This window comes from Geotrypetes seraphini, chromosome 4 (assembly GCF_902459505.1).
Source record: "Geotrypetes seraphini chromosome 4, aGeoSer1.1, whole genome shotgun sequence".
Taxonomy (NCBI): Eukaryota; Metazoa; Chordata; class Amphibia; order Gymnophiona; family Dermophiidae; genus Geotrypetes; species Geotrypetes seraphini.
In genome coordinates this window covers 266,278,730-266,300,611 of record NC_047087.1, presented here as the reverse complement: position 1 = coordinate 266,300,611, position 21,882 = coordinate 266,278,730, and the positions used below count along the sequence as shown (strand labels likewise).

Below are 21,882 nucleotides of genomic sequence, written 5' to 3'. Positions count from 1 at the left end.
CTTTTGCTGCTTCCCGTAGTCGCGGAGAGTGTGTTCCAATCTGCATCTGGCATGTTGAAGTCTCCTAGCATTACTAAGTCTCCGCGCAGCGTGATGTTCTCTATGTCCTCAATTAATTCCATGTCTTTGTCCTCCTGTTGTCTGGGAGGTCTATATATCACACCAAGGTATAGGCATTTTTCTTTCCCTCTGGCCAGGTTCACCCAGAGGGATTCCCCGGTGTATCTAATATCTGTGATTCTGGTGGTTTTGATGCTTTCCTTAGTGTATAGCGCTACTCCTCCTCCCAATTTACCCACTCGGTCGCAACGAAGTAGGTTGTACCCTGGTATAACCATATCCCACCCATGCGATTCCGTGAACCAGGTTTCGGATATCGCTATCACGTCAAGATCTGCATTTGTTATCTCAGTCTCTAATTCTAGAATTTTATTTCCCAAGCTGTGTGCATTAACATACATAGCCCTCCATATCTGTGAAGAGATTCCCTTGTGAGTTAGTGTGGCTCCTAAATTATCAGTGATCTTTCTCCCTGAAATGTTGTGGGTATCCTTGGTACTTACCTTAGACTTTGTAGTGTGAATGCCACTTGCCTCCTCAGGGTGGTTTCTTACTGCTCTGGGATATAAGTATGTACCCTCCCCCAACTTACCTAGTTTAAAGCCCTATGGAGTAGGCGGGCTAATCGATGTCCAAATACGTTTCTACCTCTTCTGGTCAGGTGGAGTCCGTCTGGTCCCTGCAGTCCCTGGAGCGTCTCACCATGGTTCAGGAATCCGAAGTTCATTTCTATGCACCAATCGCGGAGCCATTCGTTAGTCCGTTGAATACGCTCTTCTCTAGCTCTGCCTCTGTTTCTCACTGGAAGAATTGACGAGAAGACCACCTGCGCTCCTATCTGCTTCAGCTTCTTTCCCTGGAACAGGGCACTGTTCTCACAAAAAGGGTGCCACATAAATATCTCATCTGACCTCCCTTGCAGGTCATGGTGAGCCCCCCTAAAACACCCCCAAAACCTACTAGACCCACCTGTCTACCACCCCAGTAGCCCTTATGGTTGCAGGTGGCACCAATATGGCAGTATAGTAGGGTTTGGGGATTTTTTTTGGGTGGCTCACATTTTTCTCCCAGGCTTATGGGCCAGGGTCCTTCTTTCTATGGTTCAAAAGCCCACCTCCAGACTACTTAAGCCACCTCTGTGCAGCTCTACTAGGCTTTCCTTTGCCAGGTGCTGATAATGGGTTTTGCCACAGGGAACAGGTAGAGGCCTAAATATCTGTAATAGATTACAGTACATCTATTAATCTAGATTCTAAGACTACAAAATATTTTTTTTAAGCCTGGAACTGGGCAGAACACAGCAAGAGAACAAAAAGAAGACCCAATATTCCACAGTGAGAGTAAATCAAACGATGAGAACAAAAAGCTGTGAATGAGGATGTTCTGAGAGATGATTTATTTATAACTCTTCACAATAAAACAAATACAAATGCAAGTTGATAGTCCACATATGTTTGTCCTACCAGACCCTACACAGTCCGTGTTTCGGCGAACACGCCTTTCTCAGGGGTCCGGGTGGATATAAAAATCTCATATAAAAAATGTAGACTAAAAACAATATATGTGTCTTTGAACGTATATTGTTTTTAGTCTACATTTTTTATATGAGATTTTTATATCCACCCGGACCCCTGAGGAAGGCGTGTTCGTTGAAACACGGACCATGTAGGGTCTGGTAGGACAAAAATATGTGGACTATCAACTTGCATTTGTATTTCTTTTATTGTGAAGAGTTATAAATAAATCATCTCTCAGAACATCCTCATCCACAGTTTTTTGTTCTCATCATTCGCTGGGCTGAATACATCTTCTAGAGGCAATAAAAGATCGTCTCCCGAACCAGCTATTTCCTTGCCTCCGCTTGCTGGGTGGGGTTGGATTCCCTTTGTTCCCTTTGCTGCTCTGATGTACCTATGCCATTCATGTACCTATTCATGGAGAGTGTATTTTTCTTGTATCTATATTGCTTCTTTGTATTTGCGCTTTTGTATTTAGTTGGGTTGGGTTTTTTTTATCAATCCTTTGTTAACCTGACATATCCTGTTCTCTCTTATTTTTCTATTTAGACACTTTGTGCAAAGACTAAAATGCAGACTGTTCGGGCAATTGACACCAATGCAGTAGACAAGTTAATATTCCGTGAATCTGAGAATGACCGAAAGGTATGTGACAAACTGCAGTCAGAATTCTTGCTTCACAGTGCAATGTTAGAATGGTATTTTAGAGTTGTCCAGAAAAACCTAAAGTTAAGTTAAACTGTGCATGTTGCATAGCAGGCAGTCCTTATCTAGACCTCTGTCTGGTTGATACAAGTCATCAGAAAGCCACTGCCTGAGCCCTAAATACACACTGCGTGCTATCCGAACGTTCTCATACTGATGTCCATTGTACTAAGGGCTTTTGTATCAGAGGCCTGTTTAATATTATTAAATTAGATCTATTTTCAATTATATTTTTTCCTTTCAATCTTTTCCTTCTGGGAGAATTCTTATTGTGAGCCAATTCCTTTTTCTTTTTTGCATAGCAATACACCCATGGCCCATTCATGCTCCAGCTTGTGTATCCCCCCCCCCCCTTCAGCTACATGTTCTATAAATGGTGACCAAATTATTGGTGCTGACTAGAACGGCACTTAGTTCAGTTCTATAAGAGGTTTGCATATCTTATAGAATTGCACTAAGCACCAAAGCGTGTCATAACTTTTAGGTGCACCCATTTAGGCCAAGGATAACCAGACCTGCACCTAACTTACACGTGCTTCAAGGGTATTCTTTAACAGTGCACATAAATTTTAGGAACGCCCATTATCCTACCCTGGCCATGCTCCCTTTTCAAATTTGTGCACTAGAACTGACACATAGCACTTTATAGAATGCGCCTACCAAGCTGCATGCATAACTTCGAATTAGTGTCATTTGGCTTCAGTTATGAGGTGTTAATTGACACCGATTAGGCTTGTTGAACAATTAAGTTGTGTGTGCAAGCTGGCTGTGCATACCAATTTGCGCCTACAACTTAAGGCGCCATATACAGAATTGGGGGGTAAGTGAATCAGGCATACAGCAAATACTTTTTAGAAGAGTGCCAAGCACAAACATGTAAATGCCAATTATTAGTGCCAAGGATGCACATAAGTGCTAGTATTCTATAATGTAAAGTGCTTATTTGGTGCCAACATAGGTGACAGCTTATAGATTTGACCTTCATGTAGTAAATGGGCCTCATTAAGAAAAATATGGCTTTCATTATTTAACATGCATTAAAATTATCGTATTTTCATGCATATAAGCCACAGCTTGTACTTGTTTTTATATTTTGACTGGAGGGGTAGCAGTCAGTACAAAGGTGAGGCTCAGGGGCATAGCCACGAGCGGGCCTAGATGGATCTGTCCTGCCCAGTTTGGGTTCAGGCCCATCCACCCAGCAGCTACAGGCCACTCTTGCCAACCCCTCCAGCCCATGCAGTCCCTCTCTTCTTCAAGCCACCAGCAGTAGGTCCTGCACACTGCTGGCAGCTGATCTGGAAGCCTTTCCTCTGATGCATTTGCATTTTGCATCGGAGGGAAAGCTTCCGGGTTAGCCATCGGCAGTATATAGGACCCACTGCCGGTGGCCTGAAGAGGAGGGGAGAGTGCATGAGCTGGGGGGGGGAAGGGAGAGAAAAGCAGAGGCTGAATGGGCTGGGAGGTGGCAAGGGAGGGAAAAACAGAGGCGGCACAGGCTAGGGGTTTGGCAAGGGAAGGGAAGAGAGAGGCCGCATGAGCCGGAGGGTGTCAAGATAGAAAATAGAAAGACTGAATGAACTGGGATGGCAGTGAGGGAAAGAGAGAGGCTGCACAGGCTGAGGGGGGCTGGCAAGGGAGAGATAAAAAGGGGCTGCTTGGGCTGGGGGTGGCAAGGGAGGGAAAGAGAGAGGCTTGCCCACTTTAGACTTAGGCCTGCCCAAAATTGGCTATCTGGATAAACTTCTGGTGCAGCTAATACATGTTCCTGTTTACATAAATGCGCAGTGGACTATGCAGTGTAAAGTTTATCAAATTTATGCACAATTAAATCATGCTATTAACCCAAAAGTGTGAGAGGGGGTGCGGAATGTGCCTGACACATGTGAACAAGTGTTTTGTGGTAAGCGCAGCTTTGGTGCTTATACCCAGGCAAAAGCGGAAGTGTCTGCTCACCTGTTCTTCTGTGCCTAAATAGGTGTGCTTACATTTTCCAGTTTTGTACAGACAGCCACTCATTTGTATTGTTTACTATCTGTGTTTAAAACGTACAATTTGTAGGCATCTGTACTGTCAAGAGACAGCTAATGTATAGGTGTGGCTTAGGCAAAGACACATTTACCAGAAGGCAGAAAATATGCAGCTTGTATTAGGATGTCATCTATAATTGTGTGTGGCTTATATGCACAAAAATATGATATTAATGGAAGTTAGTAAATGCTGTATAGCCCTTAGATTTTAAATCCTCTGGGGCCAGTGAGATGTCTACTGTAGCTGTAAAGGGGAATGACCAATGGTCAACATGGTGACACTGTATAATATAACTCATTTGAGCAACTAATGCAAAGATGTATGCTAAATCTTAAAACTTAAAATAAATGTTTACAGTTTATTTAAAATTTGATAAAAACGCTTATAAAAACCTTCTAAGCGCTGTACAAACTAAATAGGGGTACAGGACATTCACAAAAATGTACATTAATACAAATAAAATATTCAATAGGTACAAAAATACTTCCATAACATTCAATGGACAGTGACTAACAGGCACATGGGGTAAAAAGGGAACTACAATGCTGTAAAGAAAGTTTGCATTGAAGGGAAGGAGGGGGCCAAGCCTGGATAAAAATAAAATTTTGGGAGAATGGCAGAAAATATGATGAAAAACCTAATTGGTAGGATTTATATATTAAGGAAAGTAGAATTAGGTTTCTTTTTAAGAGATAACTTAAATTTGCCTAATATGGATTCCTCTCTAAGGTAATTAGGGAGCAAATTCCAAAGCTGGGGCGCGGTGACTGAAAAAAATCTCGTTACGCCGTGTACCAATGATTTTTAAAGAAGGAGATTATGAGCATTTAGACGTAGGACTGGTGGCAGAGTAAGGAATTAACAATCTATCAAGGAAGATAGGGGATTGATTAAGACTGATCTTAAATGTTAAAAGTGCAATTTTGTATGAAATTCAATGCGGAATTGGCAACCAGTGGGCATTTCTTAAGAGAGGCGTGACACCTGATTCAAGGCTTCCCTACAAGCAACTTTCTATGACCCTAGTCAAATCAGTTTATCTCACTTAAGTGTGCACAGCTGTAATTGGCTAATCACAACATCACAGTAAGATTGCTTTTCTCCCTAATTCCTTCAGAGGCTTACTTGCATTCCAGGTGCTAGGAATGTGCTGCTACTGTGCAATCCACCCCACTGTGGGATGAAATACTGTTTAGTAGAATGCACTGCAAACCTGTTTGGAGAATAATTGAGCCATCTCCATGGGTACAACAGCATTCTGCATCCAGACAGGCAGGAACAGTATGAAAATTTCACATCCTCATTCCCGGTAAAATTATACATGTTCTAAAGCATGTATAGTACTGCCCATGATGTTGAGAAGGGATTACTGGGGGCTTGTTTAGAATAAAGTCAAATCTGTTTGTTTTTCCCAAGGGAAAAGGTACTTGTAGAAATGTTTATGCAGTACTTTTTCACAAGGCTATAATGAAAACAAAGCTGTGCATTTAGTTCTGCTTTTAATGGTTGGTTCAAGTCCTGAGGGTTAGAAGCATCCATGGAGTTTGCACCAGTGTGAGAGTTTGATTACTGCATCCGTGATAACTGTGTAAGGATCTCTTTGGGATCCTCACTGGCCCAGTATGCTCCTGGCAGGAGGGCCATACTACTTTAGGCACAGATCCTTACTCCAGTCAAGCTGCTGTTCCTGCCCCAATCAACTGTTGCAGGACTTTTCAAAGCTGCTTTTCAAAGCTTTGGAGCTTCCCCTGCTGCTCAGCTGTTTGGAGCAGGGAGAGCAGCTTTTTTAAAAAGTGTGCACAGATGTACGTGTCTTACACACACATATCTGTGCCCATTAATAAAAAAATATTGTGCCAGGAACTGCATGCTAGGAGCCCCCCCCCCACACACACACACCCCTGATTCCCTGTAGGAATGGCAGGAAGGATGCCCATTCCCTCCTGCCTCAGCCTTCACTGCCCAGACATCCCCCCCACCCCACCCCCGTTACCTTCTAATGAAAGCCAGCAGGAGGGATACCCACTCACTCTTGCCAGCAGGCCTGCCTCTTCAAAATGTTAGGCCTTCTCCTTCCTGGTGCATCTAGGGATAATCTAGGAGTAGCATTAGGTATCTGGCCAAGCAGAGTCTTAGGCCACTCCCAGTGCATCCCAAGAAGCACTAGGAAGGAGATCTAAGACTCCAATTGGCCAAAGTGCTTAAGGCCTCCTATGGGAGGAGCCTTAGGCATCTGAGCCAGTCAGGGCCTTAGGCCTTTCCTTGGTGCATCTCAATGTAGTATAAAGATGAAAGTGAGGTTGTGCAAGCCTTAGCAAAACAATAACTTCACCTCACTGAGTATGAAGAGAAAATCTTGTAAATAATGTGGTTAAAACTCTATTAGGAGATATACTACAAAGTTCAGTGCATGATATGCCTTGAATACTTGCTGTGCATCGTCATCTTCTTTATAATATGAAGTAAGACAGGCAAATGACCTTTAATGTTTCAATCGTTTATTCATTCTTTAACCATGCTAGTAACTCTGCATGGTTAAAGAATGAATAAACGATTGAAACATTAAAGGTCATTTGCCTGTCTTACTTCATATTATAAAGAAGATGACGATGCACAGCAAGTATTCAAGGCATATCATGCAATGAACTTTGTGGTATATCTCTAATAGAGTTTTAACCACATTATTTACAAGATTTTCTCTTCATACTCAGTGAGGTGAAGTTATTGTTTTGCTAAGGCTTTCCTCGGTGCATCCCAGAATGTACCAGGAATGGGAAGGCCAGCCATTTTGGAGTGGCAGGCCTGTTGGCTGGAGGGGAGTAAGCATTCCTTTGGCTGGACTTTCTTCTAAGAGGCATTGGGGGTTGGGGGCTGTCTGAGTTGACTTAAGGGTTTGGGAGGGTTTCAGGGGGTTAAGTCCATGGGGTGTTGGGGTTTCCGTTGGGGGTTCAGGGGTCGGGGTGGCAGCAGGAGGGAGTAGGCATCGCTCCTGCTGGTCTTTAACCGGGGGGGGGGGGGGCGGTCCAGGGATGTTGGAGGTTCTGGGGGGGGGGGTGTAGGCAGGAAGAAGTGGGCATCCCTCCTGCCAGGCTGCTTTGGGGAGGTGGCAGGGGTTCAGGGTTCAGCGAAGTGGTGAGAGAGTGGGCATCCCTCCTGTCAGGCTGATTCAGGTGGGGTCACCACTTCTTGGTGGCAGCAGGAGGGAGTGGGCATCACATTACGGGTCAGGAATCTCCTGCCACAGCCACTCAGCTGAACCCAGTAGGTGTAGTTTCCCCCCAACCAGCTGAGCCGGCAGCCCTCCCTGAAGCTGCATCCCTCCAGCCCACCAAACTACAAAATGAATGGGGTGTGGGGTTGGGGTGCTAGAGTGGAGAGTTCGGGACTGAGGGGGTACCGGGGTGTCAAGGTGGGGGAGTTTCAAGTCTGGGGGGTCAAGTGTTTGGGGGAGCCTGCTGGCAGGAGAAAGTTGGCATCCCTTCTGCCTACTGCAGTTGGGGGGGGAGGTAGGAAGAATTGGGCATCTCTCCTGCCAAGGGACAGTGTTCGGTAGAGGTTTGGGGGTAGCGGCAGGAGGATTTGGGCATCCCTCATGTCATGGACAGTGTCAGGGCGGAGGTTCAGAGTGGCAGCAGGAGGGTGTGGGCATTCTTTCTGCCGGCTGACTTGTGGTGGGGTTTGGGGGGTTCTCTGCCGCGGCCGCTCAACTGATCATGGCAGGGAGATTTCCTTGCTGCAGTCAGCTTAGCAGCTTCATCTATTTGAAATGTAGGCCAGCCTTTTGCTGGCCTCAATTTCAGGCGCCTATCACACCCTAGGGAGACAGCTAGGGCCGCTTAAGCTTCCAGGCAATACCACGCCTAGCCTTGGGTGAGTTTAAGTTTCCCTAGGCATCTGCCTGCACCCATGACAAACACCTATAGTGTAGGTGGCCTACCTCAGAGTTGGGTTTTTTTGTTTTTTTTTTTTACGTGGGTCCCAATTGGCTGGTTAGACAGCGATAGGGAGAAACAACCTGATTCAGAGGTGCAACCTGTGGGAACTGTTTGCTGCGCCCAGATAGCAGTGCTCATCAACAGCTGAGCAGGAGACTTCGGGTGCTGAATCTCGGTGGGCATCTGCGGAGACAGACACCCTGACGTCACTCGGGTCCTGCACCCGTGAGTGAAAAGGAAACTGCAACTGCTTATTCCTGGAGAAACAACCTGATTCGGAGGTGCAACCTGTGGGAACTGTTTGCTGCGCCCGGATAGCAGTGCTCATCAACAGCTGAGCAGGAGACTTCGGGAGCCGAATCTCGGCGGGCATCCGCGGAGACAGATGCCCTGACGTCACTTGGGTCCTGCAGGGAGTGGCCAAAGGTGCGTGCCCTAAGGGGAACGTTAGGCCCATTGGAGACACTGGGAGACACGGGAGACACATATTAATTGTATGTATGAAATTTGATTTTATGATAAAGTATGGGGAAAAGAAAAGGGAAGGCAAAAGTTTCCACACCTATTATGGCTGGCTCCATGGATAGCCACCTAGTGTCTACCAGTGCCTTGGGCCTCAGCCGGGGCGCCGATTCACTATCAGGGGCTTCTCTCAGTCCCCAGAAAGAACTCCCCCTCCTCCACCAAATATCACTGTTGGTCTGGAGCCCAAGAATGGTTCCAGTTCTCAACCTGTGGGAGTATCAGAGCAACAGGTATCTTCCTCATTAATTTATGGGGAGATGTCAAAAGCCTTATCCTTTTAGGAGGAAGTGTTAGTTCTAAGAGAAACCCAGGTTGAGCCACAGGAGGTTTCTCTTAAAGATTTATGGCTGATTAACACTAGAGTGGAGGGGTTATTAATGTCAGTGGTGACTCAAAATGTAAAATTTTCACAGGAAGTAGTTAATAAGTTGGAAAATGTTGATTCAAATTTGAAGATTATGGAAAAACGTATTACAACAACAGAATCTCATGTAGTTATATTGCAAGCGGTATCTTCATCAGCTGTTAAAGATTTTCATATTACCCATACAAAATTTGAGAAAATGGAAAACATCTTAAGGTCAAAAAACCTACGATTGGTCAATTTCCCCCAAACTCACTTATTATCCCCAGAAATTTTAATTCGGAAATATTTTAAGAAAGTATTGTGGCTTGCCGACGCAGAGAAATTTCCCATAATAAATCTATACTATATCCCACAGAAAAAGAAAATTCCTGCAGATATGGCTGTAGACCAGTTGGAACATGTAGAGTTTGATCTAACCGGTTTCCTGGAAGACTCGCAGGATATAATCCAAACTAGATCTACCCTACTGATAACATGTGCAAGAGAGATAGATAAATCTTTAATTATGAAAGCTTATTTTCAGAATAAGCTTCTTAAATTTTGTGGAGATAATGTATTGATCTTTCCAGATGTGGCCCAAGCTACACAATTGAGAAGAAAAGCTTTTTTAGCTTTGAAATCAAGGGTGGTGGCGTTGGGAGCCACATTTTATTTAAAGTTTCCATGCAAATGCTTAGTTAAATTTAAAGAAAGTAAATATGTATACTGGGATTCTATCCAATTGGAACAATTTTTACAACTTCATGAAACTTGTAAGGCCGCCATCTGATTTCAATAGTATTTTGGAATTTAGATTTATGATGCATCATAAATATTTGATTTTATTTAATCATGATTATGTCTGAATGTATCGGTTAGTTATATCAGGATATATTCTACCATTATGTGACTAAAGGAGATAGTGAATTATATTTGAAATGTTTTATTTTTCTGTAATTTTCCTTTCTTTATTATTATCCTTAAAAATGATAATGATGGAAACTTGATAAATAAAATAAAAAAAAGGACAGCGATAGGACACCTACCTCTGCCTACAGTTGGGATGACGTTTATAGAATCTGCCCCTAAATTGTCTCAGCATTAACTGAATGGGAAACTCCTGGGAACATATTCAATAGTTACCACTGAAGTTTTTTAGCTGCCACATATGTTAATTTTACAGTAGCTACCACACTTTGGTACATAGGAACCAAAGAAAATAAAATGTTTAAAAAAATACCTTCCATAAAGTTTAAAATATTAAAATCAATATTAAAAGTACTTTTTGTAGTATTATGAACAGATGCACAGTGCTGTCTAAGGGCTCATTACGAGTGTTATGCTGTAATTCAGTAGGAAGCAGCATCTAATTACTGTTTCTGTTCCCAGGTTGTGCTCCAGTTGGAAAAGAAGCTGTTTGATTATTTTAATCAGGAGGTTTTTAGACATAACAATGGTGTGGCGGTAAGTCTATACACATGTATTGTATGTTTGTATTCTTTTTAATGCTCATTAAACAGAAATTTGAGATAATTTTGCTTCTTCTAGATTCTGTTTGATGTCTGAGAATAAGTAATGTGTTGTTCCTAATTCCATCTTGGCACGTTTGTCTATTCAGATTCATTTAATATCCCTCCTTTTCCAAAAGTAAGGCAAATTATACAAGAGGGGCATTTCTATGTAGGCATCTCCATTTAGATGCCCTGATGCCACGCAATGAGAGCTTGTTCTATCACAGCATCTGAGCACCCCGATTCCATTATAGAATGTTAATATAACCCAATATTGGCGTGCCTTCCTCTTGTTCTTTCCCATATTTTTATTATTTTATTATTTAATATTCTTGTAAATGCATTCCTACCTCCCTCGTGTGTCTTTGTTGTTTATAGCTACTCCTGTTCTAATCCCCCTTTGGTTTTTGGTGGGGTTTTTTTTAAGTTCAATAATTTTTTATTACATTTATGAATGCAAACAAATCATTCAAAAAATAATCACCTTATTTCCACATAAATAAACAACCAAATACTTCTAGGGTCACACAGTGACTCTAGATTTCTAAGTGAACGCTCAGACCCATAACCAAACTCTAGTGAAAAGTCATAGAGTCAGTTATAATAGAGACCATCACAGCAAGTTCACTGTCTCTGCCTTCTAATAACATACAAGGAAAATATAAATAACTTATCTGAATGCAGGATGGCACTGCTGTTGCTCTTTCACTGCTCCGGGTACATATTTAAAGTACTAACACATTGCAACTGCCATAAGCTGTTAAACCCCCCAACCCGGGTTTCACGATTGGCTTCCTCAGGAGGGGCACTGCAAAGGAAAAACAATTACATTCTAATCACCTTCTACTGTGACAACAGGGTCAGGGCGAACTAGAAACCTAAGACTAATAAATACATTCACACTAAATGTTTCAAAACCTTTCAAATACTATTAAATAGGTTATCACCTTTGAAGAAACAAGGTCCCTTCTATTTTATGTGTAATACAAACAAATCATGACAGATTTACATAGAATAAGGCAAAAAGGATTAACCTTCGCCCATACAGAAATAGTCACAGTAAGTAAAGTTTGTAGCAATAACCAAGTCAAATGATCAAATAATGGTAGTATTAATAACTACCTAAAACATAACGGTAGCCATAACCAGCACGTAACTAGCAGCATGAATGTACATTGTTAATTATAAAGAAACTAGTCTTTAAGCCCATTACATTAACGGGTGCTAGAATACTGTTCACCCTCTATGTTGCCCCTTCCATTCACTGCCCTCTCTTCTCTTTCTATCTCTCTCTTTCTCTCCCATATGGCCTCTCTCCATCTCCTCCTTCCTTTTGCCTTGGTCTGGCATACCTTCCTCCTTCCCTCCAAGGCATTCTCTCCCCCTCTGCTCCCTTTCCTCATTTAACTACTTCATTGGTCAGCAGCAGCATTCACAATTCATTGCTGTTGCAGGCTTCAGGTCTTTCTCTCTGGCCGGTCCTGTCTTCATGAAAACAGGAAGTAGGCAGGACCGGGCAGAGAGGAAGGCCTGAAGCCAGCAACAGCAGCGAATTGTAAACGCTGCTGCTGCCTGAAGCACCCGAGGCAGATGCTTCTCTCCCCTCCCAGCCCAACCTCCGCTGACTCTGCGACCCTCCCAGCAAGATGACTTTAATATCAAACCTCCCTCCAGCGTTGGCAGTCGCTGCACGTTAAACAGGCTGTTTCGGCTTTCTTCTGCCGTTGAGGCTCTCTGTTGCATCATTGATGACGTAATCAGTGACACAGCAAAGGGACTCAACTGCAGGAGAAAGGCCGAAGCAGCCTGTTTAACGTGCAGCGAGTGCGAACGCTGGAGGGATGTTTGTACCGGTGCAGAAGCGATATGTCTCTCCCCCTCCAGTACCTGTGCAGCACTTTGCTGCGGCGCATCCTCCCATTGGGGGGGGGGGGGTTGCACAGTGGGAGCGGGTGAGAGCGGCGATCTCCAGTTGGGGGGGAGGGGGTGAGAGCGGCGATCTCCAGTTGGGGGGGGTTGCACAGTGGGAGCGGGTGTGAGCGGCGATCTCCAGTTGGGGGGGAAGGGGGGAGAGCGGCGATCTCCAGTTGGGGGGGTTTGCACAGTGGGAGCGGGTGAGAGCGGTGATCTCCAGTTGGGGGGGAGGGGGTTGAGAGCGGCGATCTCCAGTTGGGGGGGGTTTGCACAGTGGGAGCCGGGTGAGAGCGGCGATCTCCAGTTGGGTTTTTAAAATTTTTTTTTGTTTTAAGTTGAAAGCCGGCACTGCAGTTCCTCTCTCGATCCTGGTGTAGTTCGAGAGAGGAGCCGGTACCATTGACAGTGAGAGGCGGGGGTGAGGAAGGCCGCTGCAGCTGTGTAATTTTTTATTTTTATTTGAAAGCTGCCGCGAGCAAGTGGTGACGTAAAACCCGCGCATGCGCAATCGTGTTTTCACGACGGATCAGGGAACACGTTTTTTTTAGTGCGCATGCGCGACCTACCATTTTATTATATTAGATGATATTCAACCATTTAAATATGATATGTCACTATATTGTATGAGAGGTTTCCAGATCTACCCCTTTTTTCAGCTGTCGCTCTTTCAAACTTAGCAAAGAGGCTTACTGTATTCCACCAAGTAATATATTCAACCCGTGAAAAATCCTTCCAGTGATTAAGAATTACTTTTAGTGCAAAGTTAAGCATAATTTGCAATAGTTTAGCTTGGTCATCTGTAATTGTTGCACTAATATCAAAACTGCCCAACAGAATAATAATTTTTAATATATATTTTTAACTATATTTTGTAAACCGCGTACACTTTACGATAGGCGGTATATCAGATCAATAATAAACTTGAAACATGTCTGTGGTTCTTCCAGCTAAAGATCTGGCATAAGTGTGGGAGGAAATACATGTAACTTACAGTATTCTACATTTCCGTGCTGTGCCATATTCATGTGCTCTTACAGAATAATGCTGGTACTTTCACAGGTAATGGTGCACTTAGAGAGAAACTGCATAAATCATGCTTAAAAATGGGTGCCAGAAAAGATCGACGCTATGCGTGATTTTATTAAAAAAGTGCACACCCTGTAAAAAATTGTGCTTAGTGTCGATTCCCATTGCCAAACTTACACCTTCTGAAACCTGGTGTAAATACTGGCGCCTAAATTGGGCACACTGAACCCATATTCTATAAAAATGTGCATAACGTTTTGGAATGCCCCCGACACACCTATGTTGACTATAGGTCATGCCCCTTTTTAGATACACACTGTTCTAGTTAAGCGCCCTGTCTAGTAGAATAGCATGCAGCCAGAAGCATGTGCCAATTAACCTCAGTAATTGGCTGTTGTGTTAGGTACCATCGACTCGAGTTCAAGTCCTAGCACCCAATTATTGCTGATTCAGAGCTTATTATTCAATTGATTTGTGAGTGCATTATGGGAGCATGAACAAAATTGGGAACGCATATCTGGGCACTACATATAGAACTGGGGTTAATGCACATTAAGTGCTGGCATTCTGCATGTTAACATGCATAAGGGGTGTGTAAAAGTGGACACCCACTTATAGAAATGCCCTTAAATGTAAAATGCATTTACTGTATGAGGAAAGCACAAAAGGCTAAATTTACAAATGTTATGCCAACACTTTAATGCACATTCCATGAAATGGGAGATGTAATAAATAATACATCAATGCATTTTGGTGTATGCTAAAAGAGTGCACTTCAGTAAATCAAGCCCAAAGGGAGGTGGCTTATAACCCCCCACCCCCTTTTACGAAGCCCCGCATTAGGCTTTTTTGTTGCCAGCCACGATGGCATTAGGTCAGACGCTCAGGAATTCTATGAGCATCGGAGCTAATACCGCCACTACTGGCAAAAAAAAAAAAAAAGAAAGCCTAATGCGGTTTCATAAAAGGAGGGAAAGTTAGCTTAAAAAAAAAAGAGGGTACATAACTTTCAATTTTAAGCACATCTAAAATATTTAACAGACACTGAAAACCTAAAAATGGTGTCAATATGATAGAGAAGCAGAGCTATAGAAAAAGAACTTAGCATACTTTGAGAACACCATTCATATTCCTGCTTTAAGATTCTCACCATGGATTTTTTTTTTTTTTTGTGTTATGTTTTTTTCTGAGATTTTGTCACAAAAGAATTACAGATCATGTAAAATGACCTCTTTTATCTGCAGCTCAGCTTCCTTTTTTCCAGCTTGGCGTTCTTGTATTCTGTATCTTCTAAGGCTCATTTTGCACAGAATACTGAGATTAGAATTCAGATGTCTCGGTCAGGCCATGCTCAGTTTAGTGGTATTTTACAAAAGGCTTTGGTGAATTCCTATAAGTACATAAAGAAGTGCATGTGTAGCTACTGACAATGCAGAGTGGCACAAACCCAGCAGCTTACTGTGGATATGTTGGTACTTTCACTTGGAAGTGGTGATTTCACAACTTCCACGTGTAAATGGCTCCACCTAGACGCGTAAGTGCAACCGATTAAGTAGTGAGGCCCTAATTTTTATTTTTCTTCATTTTGGAGGAGGAGATAAACAACAGGGGATTATGAAAAATTACTTCTTTAATTCTTATGTAAACCTCTGGCTGAAACAAACACTTTTTAAATACCTATGTATAGAGTTTTACCAGATGTCCAGATTTACCCGGACATGTCCGGGCATAAGAACATAAGAACATAAGAAGTTGCCTCCGCTGAGGCAGACCAGAGGTCCATCTTGCCCAGCGGTCTGCTCCCGCGGCGGCCCATCAGGCCTATTGCCTGAACAGTGGTCCAGACTAATTTTGTAACTTACCTCTAATCCTATCCGTATAACCTACCTCTACTCCTATCTGTACCCCTCAATCCCTTTGTCCTCCAGGTACCTATCCAAACCTCCTTTGAAGCCTTGTAGTATGGATAGGTACCTGGAGGACAAAGGGATTGAAGGGTACAGATAGGAGTAGAGGTAGGTTATATGGATAGGATTAGATGTAAGTTACAAAATTAGTCTGGACCACTGTTCAGGCAATAGGCCTGATGGGCCGCCGCGGGAGCAGACCGCTGGGCAAGATGGACCTCTGGTCTGCCTCAGCGGAAGCAATTTCTTATGTTCTTATGCCCGGACATGTCCGGGTAAATCTGGACATCTGGTAAAACTCTATACATAGGACTTTAAAAAGTGTTTGTTTCAGCCAGACAGCTTTTCAAAACCCGGCACTTTGTCCGGGTTTTGAAACACTTCCCGCTGGGAGCGGCGTCGGGAGGGAATCAAGTTTCAAGATTTTATTAAAATTTGATGTGCAAGCATTGTCAAATATTTCAAAGCATATTACATATTTAAAAATGGGGGGGAAACATTGTAGTAGATTAGTACAAACTAATATATACATACAAAAATTCAATACAGGTACAGAAGGAAGGGAGGATGAGCTACAATAATTCTAGAAAAAAGAGAACATATATGGGTAACACAGGAGGGGGCAAAAAATGAAGAGTAATGAAAAAGAGAGGAAGATCTGTGCATGTGTGGACGCAACGCATGACATCACATGCGCAGATTCCCTCCTGACACCGCTCCAAACAAGTGAATAGGTTGAGAGGTCTGACTGAACTGGGCGGGCCTGGGGACAAGGCCATGGGTCCGGATTTTACTTCCGTAAAATCTGATAACCCTACCTATGTATGTATTGAAGCTGGTGCAAAACACAGCAGCAAATTTATGTCTCATAAGTAGATATTCCTTTTATAAAATAAGGAGCATATAAAGATTTTTGCCCTGTCCAACACATATCCAAACTATGCCCCCTTTGAAATCTCTGCTTTGTTTGGATTTCCATGTTTAAATAGAACCTTTCTGAAATTGTTGTTTACATGTTCACACTATCTACATATGCAAATGCCATAATTTGCACACAAAGATGGTTTCAAGTTTCGAGTTTATTGGGATTTTATATATGGCCTAGCAAGGTTATCTAAGTGGTTTTTACAATAAGGTACGCAAGCATTTTCCCTGTCTGTCCTGGTGGGTTCATGTCCTATCTAACGTAACTGGGGCTATGGAGAACTGAGTGACTTGCCCAGGGTGACAAGGAGCAGCCCGGGATTTGAACACACAACCCCAGAGTGCTGAGGCTGTATCTTTAAACATTTAGGGCCCAGTCTGTGAGGTAGGTGACTAGTCTGTAATGGAACCCAGGCATCCATTAGAAGGGGCCGGGGGAGTTATCAATGTGGGCTACCGTCAAGATGTATTATTTTACTGTTAACACATTATTAGTAACTAGGTCTCATTGCATAAAATGGGATCGGTGCCAAAATAGCATTAATTAATGGTAAAATAACATGTCTTAATGGTAACCCACCACTATTATATTTTATTTATCTTTTAATTATTTATATTTGGCTACTTTATCATATTTCCCTTTGTCCTGGTGGGCTTAAGGGGATTAAGCGACTTGCCCATGGTCACAAGGAACAGTGAAGGGTTTAAACCCACAACCTCAGGTACTGAGGCTGTAGCTCTAACCACTGCACCACAGAAACTCAGATATTAAACTGCATGGCAATTCCAAAGCCAAGCTTATACATAAGCAGTCATTTCTCTAGGATAAATATCAAACATGTACCTTCAACACTTGTCCAGTTCCTCTTGGCCTTTGTGTTCCTCAATCAAAGCACATGAAAAAAATATATATATTGCATACTAAACCTTCTATTTTTTGGTGTAAAGAGGACGTCTAACTTTCAATTATTGCTTGTTAAAATCGTTAATTGGGCTTATTATCCAAATTATTTGGACACCTAAGTTGCTGGATATCCATGTTATGGACGCCTAACTATAGGCATCCTTTACAGAATTTGCCCCTTAGTATGTGCTAAGCTTTAGTAATAGGACCCCTTTCTGACTTTTGTAAATGAGAGGATTAAAATTTCTGTTATGAAACATTATTTCAGGAAGGAGATGATTTTCTTTTTTGAAGCTAGAGGATATTTTTTTTTACTTTTTATTTATAAGCATTTCAAAATTATCATCACATTCTTGTACAGTGATTTATGTAAATCTGAAAAATAATAAAGGAAAATACAGAAAAAAGCTGAAATCTAATTTTTTTATACTTGTCCACAACTAGAGAAGGGGATATTTGTATCACTTAAAGGAAAAGAAAAAAGTATCATGGATAAGGCATGTCAGTTAAGTAACCTACAGCCAACATTTGTGCTAATATTTTGAGAAGATGCCACCTCCCGGAGATTACATGCTTCACATAGTCTTAACATATCTAGGAGCTGTCTGGGGTAGTACCATAAGATTTCAGAGGTGAGATTCCACTATATTGATGTCCATATCCTCCTCACTTTTTCCTGGACAGTCCCTTGTGAAATATCCTGGGATCTAAACAGGAGGGACTGTGTCCAACCTCCAGCTCCCCCTGAGTGGCCATATCCCAGACTGGATAGACCCTGAGGGATCTTCAGTCCTCATTGGGATTTATACTCCAGGCCATTCAGTGCTCCAACATCATGGCTCCGTATTTATAGAGCTCAATGTGAAACCTCGTCCTTGGCTCTTTGCCCTTCCTGATGACTGACTGTCCCTTCTGCTAGGGAGGGCTGCTTTGATGGTCAACTCTAAAGAAAAGTCTAACTGCTACTGCACCCACTGTTTGATGGGTGGGGTTAATCCATCTAGGAATTGTTCCATCAACATTAGTACTTTTCCTTGGGTTGTAGCCATCTCCTCACCACTTCTTATAGCTGGAAGAAGAAGCTCTGGGAGGTTTCTTTTCTCTGGAGGATATTGATTTTAAACTTTTAGGATTATAGCTCTGGGATATAGCCTGCCAGTTAGAAACAAGATACTAGGCTTGCTGGACTTTCGGTTTTTCCCAGTAAGGCATCTCGATACCTGTATTCCATGTCTTGTAGGTTGGGAAGTAAGGCCAATACCGAGCAAACTTCTATGATCTGGGTCCCATAAATGGAAAAAAAACAGATCAGGATCAAGGCTGGAGTCAGCTTTGATGCCAACTCCTGTAGTTGGAAAGTAGGATTGGTACTGGGCAGACTTCTAAGGCCTATACCCTAAAATTGTCAGGGAGAGACAAAGATTAAGTATAGCAGTGTTTAATCATGAAGTAGAACCTATGTAGAGTGCCAGATTCAACTCTGGCCACCTTGGGCAGACTGGATGGACCACACAGGTCTGTGTCTGCCGACATTTACTGTTGCATTTGCAAGAAACCATTGTACAAATAGCTGTTGAAAGATCAGTTTTGACTCTGACATGTAAAATGAAAAGTGCAAGCTATTTTCAAGAGAATTTATTTTCTAAACCTTTTTTAAAATGATCTAAAACACAGCAATTTCAATATAATTTTAATATTTTAATCCAGATCTTTTCATTTAATAGTACTGTACATCATGCCATGCTGATAAGTTTCTTCAATGACAACCGGTTCCGTTTATTTCACACGCATACACACATCTCAGCATGCATCCTACATTTTAAAACTCAGCTGCCATTTCATTCAGGCACAGAAAAAAAAAAAAAGCAAACGGGAAATCTTCCAGATCACCCATGGAAGAAAAAGATAAATGACATAATGAGCCATTGGAGATAATCTAATCTTCATGGTCTAGTTAAACACGTAGCACCATGATCACTAAAAACAAACTACCTATCTAAAAGGATAAATGTTCCTGTACCAAATTCAACCCAAAAAATCCATCGCATCCTTCATCAACCACAGGTCTTGTACCACCCTGACAGAAATTTAATTCAAGCTGGCTCCTGAAAATAATTATTGTATTTTAAGAGTAGTAATCATTGGTCGGGACATGATTGAATGTGTCCATGCCTATTGACTTTTCCTATGATTTATAGCTCTGTTAAGTCGATATTCCCATCGAAATTGTATAATTAATTATAAGTGGGGCTGTCAGGTCTTCAGGATGGAGTGCCCTGATGAGTATTTGGGAAGATTAAATTTTCCTTAGCTGAACCAAGGCAGGGCCTGGGAATTTTCACAGCATGGTGGCTGTTGGATAAAGATGTTTTTTTTTTTTTCTGTGTGTTCAGCAACTGCTTTAACTCAAGATCCATTGATTTTCAGAGCCCTTTTTATCAGAGCGATGTCTTCAGTAATAGTGGAATTTGTGCAAATGTGACAGGAGCTGAAAAATATTTATTATCAGAATGTTACTTTATCATTGTCTGTATGGATGCCTTTTCCCCCTCCTTTTTCCCCCTGATGTTGAAAATGATATAAAATAGATACCCATGTTCATGACAAATTGAAAGCAGATTTTAAAAACCTCTTTACAGCAGAATTGCAATTTTCAGAATGCAGTGTTTCTTTTCCCCTCTCTTGAAACCCTCCAATACCACGGCCTGGATTCCCAAGGGGTCGTTGTCTACTTCATTATTTCACACTAGGTGCTGTTCCTCATATCAAGCAAAAAGAGAAACAAAATCATTTTTTCTAGGAAAGCAAACTGTTAACAGCTCCGTCTGTTTCTTTCTTCATTTTTACCTACTTCCCTTTTTATAGTCTCCTCTCCAGAAAACCAAGCTTGTATGATTTTCCTCTAAGAAACTTAGGCTTGAATACGTAGATGCTCAAGGCCCAGGCAAGAGTCATGAACTTCTTTCACCGGCACCGGGGGTGACTGAATGCTGTTCGGGTGGGGGGGTGCCGATTCGTGCCGGGGGAGGGGCTTCGAGTGGGGGGGAGCGATGCCGGTTCTCAGGGAGGTGGAGCAGCGCTGCTGGCCTCGGAGGGTGGGGGTGGGTGGGAATGTATCAAGCGAGTTTCCCTTACTTCCTATGGGGAAACTCGCTTTCATATACGAGTAATTTGGTTTATGAGCATGCTTCTGGAATGAATTAGGCTCGTAAACCAAGGTTCCACTGTACATTGCACAAACTGTGAAACGTTGTGAGTTCTTCAACACCCACTCAACACAAATCACTGCAAAAATACAGTAGGTAGTAGGACAGTGATCTTTACTCATTTTTAAGTTGGGGCCATTTTGAGTCCAAAAAAGCTGAAGAATAGCTTCAGCAAAGTTTCTGGACTTCCATCCCCATCAAAACACTGACCTTAGTCACACATGCAGAAAACAAAACAAAAATCTTTTCACATACAAACCCACAAACTAAAAGTACTATTATGCCAGACTCTGCACACAGTGCACCACAAAAGAAATGCATCTCTTCCTGTATAGTCCAAAATATATAAACAGATGTTAATTTTCAAATTTGACATATTTCAATCACTAAATTAAAAATAAAAACATTTTTCCTACCTTTGTTATCTAGCATTTTTTTTTCTGATCATCTTGTTCCCTCTGTGCTCGTAACTATTTTTCCAAGGCCTCCTTATGCATTTGCTGTTTCTTTCCTCTCCTCCTTCACATTTTGCACTGATTTTTATATTCAGTTTTCTTCCATTTTTTTTCTGTTTCCATCTCAAATCTATCTACCTTTCCATCTCTTCCCCTCTCCTCCATCCATGTGCACCATCTCTTCCCTCCTCTTCTTCTCCCCTCCATCCATGTGTCCCTATTCCTCTCCTCTCTGCCCCTCCCATTCAACATCTCTCCCTTATTCTTCCCCCCTGGTTCAATTGAATGACCTCTGCAGCTGGTTCTGAAGCCCCCCTCACCATGAAAACTACAAACAGATCACCAGCGCAGCAACGATTCTCTGGTGTTGCCTGCAGCTTTCTCTGCACAGTTCCTCTGCTGCAGTCCACCCATCCATAAACAGGAAGTTGCATCATAGGAGGGTGGACTGGGAAAGATGAACAGTGCAGAGGAAGACACCAGTAGTGCTGAAAAATCGCTGCCATATCAGTGACCTCCTTGTAGTTTTTGAAATGAGGAGGGTTATTGAACATGGTGGGGAGCTGCAAGCCACACAAGAGGTTCTACCATAAAAAAATATTATTATTTTTTTTGGGGGGGGGGCCCATGGTCACCATGGTTCCCTCCCATTTTGATGCCTATGATTGGTAGTATAGCTGTGTACCTCTGTGTACCTTTAGTGACATGTTAGTATTTCAAAGCTAATTCTATGAGGTGCCTAAAATTAGGCCAGCTTTTATCAAGCTGCACTAGAGGTTTTAAGCACGGACTGGTACGATAAATGCACTGCTGCTCATAGAATTCCTGGTATGATGGCCCCTGGTGCTTTTTATCTTCATGCTGGACACATCCCCAACAGTTGCTGCAAAGCCCTTTGCTCTTCAAGTGTGTTGCT

General features: G+C 42.4%; 1 protein-coding gene across 2 annotated transcripts in view; it reads left to right on the top strand.

The window, feature by feature from the left end:
- The window catches only part of INPP5A (inositol polyphosphate-5-phosphatase A), a 764,365-nt gene that overhangs the window by 636,000 nt on the left and 106,483 nt on the right, over nt 1–21,882 (top strand). For both annotated transcript variants that reach the window (XM_033942100.1, XM_033942101.1), the window contains exons 10-11: nt 2,127–2,222; nt 10,509–10,583. In XM_033942100.1, coding sequence (XP_033797991.1) covers nt 2,127–2,222; nt 10,509–10,583 — 171 coding nt within the window. The remainder of the gene's footprint in view (nt 1–2,126; nt 2,223–10,508; nt 10,584–21,882) is intronic.